The sequence below is a fragment of the Physeter macrocephalus genome, chromosome 16 (genome assembly GCF_002837175.3).
Source record: "Physeter macrocephalus isolate SW-GA chromosome 16, ASM283717v5, whole genome shotgun sequence".
Taxonomy (NCBI): domain Eukaryota; kingdom Metazoa; phylum Chordata; class Mammalia; order Artiodactyla; family Physeteridae; genus Physeter; species Physeter macrocephalus.
Window position 1 is genome coordinate 15,145,936 of NC_041229.1, and position 6,225 is coordinate 15,152,160.

Here is a 6,225-nt window from a genome sequence, read left to right on the forward strand (position 1 = left end):
ATCTGAAACAATGGTTAGATCTGTATATCTTACTGTCAATTTTCCAAGACAGTGGCTATCAGTGTCCTAGTATGAACTGTTTATCCAGCCCAGTCCCCTACAGAGAATGGGGTAGAAGGAAGGTGGGAGAGCCCAGCTGCCAGTATTCTGAATTCTGCTGATATTTAAGCCACGATTTACTGAAAACCTTATGTTTAGATATTAATGATGAGCATCAACACTGTAAAATGTCCAAGAAAATGAAATTATCTCAGCTGTCAAAAAGAAAGAGTGGAAAGAAGAGGAAGGCATGCAGCACCCACCTCCTTGTGCAGCACATGGGTGCATGCCATTGGGTGCAGCTCACTGGGCTGGACAAGTTTCTGGCACATTAGACACAGTTTACAGGTGGCTGGAGCCTGCACAGCAGAGGAGGGACAGTCAAAAGAGTAAGGAACCTCTGGGCCTCCTTGCCTTATATGCCCATGATTCCATCTACTCTTTCCATGTAGCAAAAAGATTTTACACCAAAAGAAAGAAAAGTTCCAATACAGAGTACGTGCATTTTCCCAGCTGGGGCTGTCGACAACCCAGCTGAGGAGATGATGGCTTCTTCCTGCGCTCCACCTATAAACCCACTCCCTCCTCACCCCCAGCTTCTCCACATCCCAGTTTTCAAAGAATAGAGTCTTACATGTGAAGACCTCCCAGGATATGAAACTTGGGCAGAAGGCAAGAACATTGGGGTACTGATTTGGGCCAACGGAGCAGGGAACAGGGCCCGGATCCGACCAAGGGGCTGTGGGCAGAAACGTTGTCACAGTGAGGGAGGAACATCTGAGAAACAGGGCATTTAACAAAGAGAAGTCATTCATTTCCCAGCGCAGCAAAGGAAGGAAGCAGGCCAGATACCGCTGGCTGCAATGCTTCTTCCCACCCCAAATATTTCTGAAATCTACCTCTTCCCCAACATCTCAGCAGGCCTGAGTTCTCCGCCAAGTAGCTTTTCTTACCTGAGTACTTGCTGCCACCCGCTCGTGCTCTGCCAGTCGCGCAGCTACCAGCTGGATCAGCTCCTCCATGGTCAGACCTGCCATGGTGGTACGTGCTGTCTTGATCTGCTGAAGAATGTTGGTCATCTGGGCCCTAAGGAAGAAAAATGTTGAGGGGGAGAGATTCTATACTACACTCATGAGGAATATCTATGAAACCTCTCCTATTTTAAGCCATCAACATTTCTCTGAAAAACACTTTTAAAATTAATCCTTAAAGATACTTACTTATTGCATTGTGGAAACCGAGTCAGCAGCTTCTCCAGAATCTTCTCCAGTTTGTCTACTGGTTGGGGCCGGGGAGTTTCAGTAGAAGCCTTAACACCACCCAAGCCTGGGGGAGGTGGGATGGAGGCGGCAGGGGGCACGTGTGGACCATGGGGGCCAACAAGGGAACCCAAGCCAGGGCTATTTCTCCCATGCGAGCCAGGAAGGGGTGGGGAAGGCTGGTTGGGCTGGGAAAGGGCGGGGTTCAGGATCGGGAAAGACAAGGAACGGGGATCTGCACTGGGCATAACCATGGGCATTGTGACCTGCCCAATGGAGAAGGGCATCCGAGGAGCCAGAGAGGGACTGGGTTGAAACACCTGAAGCATGAAGTCTGTCTGCAGAGGGGAAGAGGTGGAAGACAAGTGGGAGAGAAAGAAAACGAAAGTTTAGGAAACTGGAGCAGAAATCAGTGAGCAACTCTTTCTTGTACCAAATAAGGATGGTCCCGATACCTTCATAAAAAGAACAAGTGAAAGACTCTAGGCTCTGCCACCAACACACAAAGGTAGACTCCCCAAAGCCAGCGCTCTTACCTCTGATGGGGGTGGAGGCAAAGTGGGAGTAGGGATCTGAGGAAGGCTGCTCAGCTTGGCTCCATTCCTCACTAGCTGGATATGACTATTAAATTGGTCCTAGAAAAGAGAGAAAAGCAAGAATTATCCTTTACTGCTAAGCAGAATGAGCCTGCCTAAAAAGAGAGCAACATCCTGTATCAGGAAAGCAAGAGGAGTGGTAGGACAGGCCCTAAGGGCAATGCAAAAGGTCCTTCCCTGTCGCCAGAAGTGTTTAAGCACGGATTAACTCTGACTCAATGATCACGCATCATTACACTTACCCGAACATTCTTTTTCATTATCCGAACTCCATTCAGTCTTGTCTCCCACTCCTGTTTGGAACGAACTGTCTCTAGTGTTGGGGGAGTTGACCTTTCAAGAAACCAACAGTAATTTACAGAATTAAAGAAAACCCAATTCCTAGCTCTCTGAGATAGCAGAACAGTAGCTGGCTAATGGGCCTGGAGAGAAGAGGTCAGAGCAGGTGCAGGAGAAGGCCAAGGTTCTAAGCCGTTTGCCTCACTTTAACTCCAGCATCTTGCAAAACAAGTATTGGAGAAAGCGGACCAACCACAGAGAGGGCTCTCATCTGGCTGAAAATGCCACGGGGGTCCTCCAAATTTCACAGCAGAAAGAGGAGAAATGACTGTATAAGAAACAAATCTCCAACGACATTTGTTATGCTTGACAGCATAGGAGATACTGTTTATCCAATTGGAAATAATACAATAAAAAGTACAAAACTATAAAACTGTAGAAAGGGAAGAGTCAGAGAGTGAGGAAGTTTAGAGTATGGGAAGAGAAATCACTGAACAAATTACTATCGCACAGAGATGACTTCCCGTGAAGACAGAATAAGTGCCAGACTCGCTTGCCCAGGGTTTCAAAACCTAAAAAGAAATCCCTCCAAAACACAAAACTGCAGGGCCATTAAAACCCTAGAAATGGAAGGTACTTACTTGAGGTAAGTAAGGTGCAGTTCTGCCTCTTTTTCTGCTTCTTCTAGTTTCAATACCAACAACTCTTTCCGACTCTCTAGTGATAAGATCTAAGGAAACCATACACACACATACACACAAACACACACACACACTTTATTAATTTTACATACACAAAGCTACCCTTAGATAGTTAAAACAATGCTTAGTGGCTCTACGGTATAATACTTAAATAGCGTAGTGTACAGTATTGATGCTATACCGAAAGTACACACCATCTGGAAGCCCTAAGTCAAGACCTTCAACATAGCTTCAACATAGCGGCTCTTCTCACCTCTGCCTTCCAGGCCCGTTCTGTCTCTTCCATAATGTTCCGATTTATTTCACCATCTTGATTCTTGAGTCTATCCAGTTCCATTTCCCACACTTCTCTGTAAGGTAAGAAACCAAGAATAAGACTTAGGAGGGAAAGACAAGCTTGCTAAGGAACACCAAGGCAAAAGTAAAACCTGAAACTGGTCTACCTAGTATGTTAGAGGAAGTGTTACTCCAATTATTAACTATAGATATATACAAAATATGTTTAAAGTGGTCTGAAATTGCATAAACACCCTATATTTGAAAGTAAAAATGTTCACATCTCCATTTGCTAAAATAAAGTTACCCGGAACAAAGTGTGTACTTAGAACCAAAGCCCACTGAAGGCAGAATGTTCTTCTATGATCCAGGAATGCTCAAATCAAAATGGCATTCCTCTGACTCCTTGTCTTTTGGTATGGGTACTGCATAATGCAGGATTAAACCCCAAATACTTATTGCTAAGGCAGCAATCACTAATTCACTACTAACCACACAGATACTGGCTTACTGATTTTCACATTTCCTTAGCTATAGTAAACATTCTTCAAAAGGAAAAAATGTTGTCTTCATACCTCAGGACTTTTCCTTTCCATCAGTTTCCTTCATTCTTACACTAGCTCCCCAGCCCCATCCCTAGAGTGTAATATACACCCTTAGGATTCAGGGTGACCAACTGTCCCAGTTTGCCCACGAATGAGGGATTTCCCAGGATGTGGGGCGGTTGATCATTCTACTCAGGACCGAAGATGCCAACAAAGGAACAGAACCGGCAGAAGAATTTCCCTGTATTACACTTGACTGTGATGTAATAAGTTACACAGCTAAAAGCAACAGGATTACCCAGATCAGTGGACAGAATGGTATGGAAATATGTACATTATTTTCACTGAATTTTTAAAAGGTGAAAATAAGAAGAAAAGATTGGGAAGGATTCTGTCTTAAGAAAAATGTTCCCACTTTTCTATGGTGAGAGAAATAATTTTATTCATCTTCTGGTTTTTTTAGTAACCTTAAACATAATATGAAAGGAAACAATCCACTTAACAACGTAAGTGTTTCAGGTCCCTTTTTTCATTGCCCAATTCTCCACACATCCCTGGCTAGCTATTTCATAAAGTACAGGTGTGTATGTCTGTGTGTCTCTTACACACACATTCATTTATTGATTCACTAACATCAGTCTAGCCCTCTGCTGACAAGGTCAACTCATGTAATAGGTACAACTAGGAGGGCATATTCTTCCTTAATCTCCATGTGTTGTCCTCTCCAAATAAACTTCCTGCCAGAGGAAGAATTCTCTAATAGTTCTTTTTTTTTTTTCCTTTCTCTAACAGTTCTTTAGACAAAGGTTTATACGTAGATGTACTTTCCTAATACAGCACATATTCCTCAAGTGAAAAAATATATGAGGAGTCAGAATCCTCTTATCATAAGAATATGTGATATACGTTGTGGGGTCAATCAGCGGTCCATTTAGCCTACTAGACACTCTGTGATGATGGGATGATTGGAGGAAAACATGGCTGCTGCTTTCTGTGAATGATGCTGTTCTTAAAGACTATCAGTGTTCATCGAACACCTCTAACTTTCATTAAATTCATTTATCAACTAGGGATTACAATTATATTAGAAAAATATTGCCACGTCCACGGGGGACATCCCACAAATTCACACACAGAAAAATCTTTTCCTTTGGGCATTTGGCAACATCTACCTCCTTGGGATCCAAGAAGACAAAAGGAACTACTAGCAACCACAACAAAAATGGTTAAGGAATTCTTAAACAGTCATAAAAATGGTCAGCCTTACCATACGTTCACTAGCCTGTAAGATATGTAACAGATTTCACTTCACTAAGGGGTACTAGCTGCAACCCATGCTAGAAAAAAAAAAAATCAGTTGCCCATAGTAGATGCCCCCAAAATCCTTGATATAATAGAAACCACTGAGTATGTTTTAACTCTTTAAATGCTTGGTCTAATTTCTTTCAAGTCCCATGCTTCTGTTATTTTGCTTAGCTAGTTTAATCAACCATTTAATCAATGGTTCCAATGAATAAATCCTACCAGACTGTACAAGTCTGACTTGTCCCAATATGTTTGCATAATTTAAAAAATTAATTTTGCTTTTCATCATGTAAATAATACAGATTATAAAAAGTTTAGAAAATACAAAATAGAAAGAGTCTACTAATTCAAAAAAATACATGCAGGGGCTTCCCTGGTGGCACAGTGGTTAAGAGTCCGCCTGCCAATGCAGGGGACACAGATTCAAGCCTTGGTCCGGGAAGATCCCACATGATGCAGAGCAACTAGGCCTGTGCGCCACAACTACTGAGCCTGCGAGCCACAACTACTGAGCCCACGTGCCACAACTACTGAAGCCCGCGCGCCTAGAGCCCGCGCTCTGCAACAAGAGAAGTCACCGCAATGAGAAGCCTGCGCACTGCAACAAAGAGTAGCCCCCGCTCTCTGCAACTAGGGAAAGCCCACTCATGGCAACGAAGACCCAATGCAGCCAAAAATAAATAAATAAATTTAAACCAAAAAAACATGCACCCCAATGTTCATAGCAGCACTATTTACAATAGCCAAGACATGGAAGCAACCTAAATGTCCACTGACAGATGAATGGATAAAGAAGATGTGGTGTATACACACACACACACACACACACACACACACACGCACACACACATTGGAATATTACTCAGTCATAAAAAAGAATGAAATAATGCCATTTGCAGCAACATGGATGGACCTAGAGATTACCACACTAAGTGCAGTAAGTCAGACAGAGAAAGGCAAATATCGTATGATATCACTTATATGTGGAAGCTAAAAAAGAAAAAAAAGATACAAATAAACTTATTTGCAAAACAGAAACAAACTCACAGACACAGAAAATAAACTTATGGTTACCAAAGGGGAAAGGGGGAGGGAGGGATAAATTAGGAGCTTGGGATTAACAGATACACACTACTTTATATAAAATAGATAAACAAGGTCCTACTGTATAGCACAGGGAACTATATTCAATATCTTGTAATAATATATAATGGAAAAGAATCTG

At 42.5% G+C, this 6,225-nt stretch overlaps 1 protein-coding gene across 3 annotated transcripts in view; it reads right to left on the reverse strand.

Annotated features, from left to right (window-relative positions):
* The window catches only part of RNF214 (ring finger protein 214), a 65,061-nt gene that overhangs the window by 3,164 nt on the left and 55,672 nt on the right, over window positions 1-6,225 (reverse strand). For all 3 annotated transcript variants that reach the window (XM_007117143.4, XM_007117139.3, XM_028500831.1), the window contains exons 7-14: window positions 3,128-3,224; window positions 2,815-2,903; window positions 2,137-2,227; window positions 1,835-1,933; window positions 1,260-1,636; window positions 993-1,125; window positions 674-778; window positions 303-398 (exon numbers count right to left, since the gene is read on the reverse strand). In XM_007117143.4, the coding sequence (XP_007117205.1) occupies window positions 303-398; window positions 674-778; window positions 993-1,125; window positions 1,260-1,636; window positions 1,835-1,933; window positions 2,137-2,227; window positions 2,815-2,903; window positions 3,128-3,224 (1,087 nt within the window). The remainder of the gene's footprint in view (window positions 1-302; window positions 399-673; window positions 779-992; window positions 1,126-1,259; window positions 1,637-1,834; window positions 1,934-2,136; window positions 2,228-2,814; window positions 2,904-3,127; window positions 3,225-6,225) is intronic.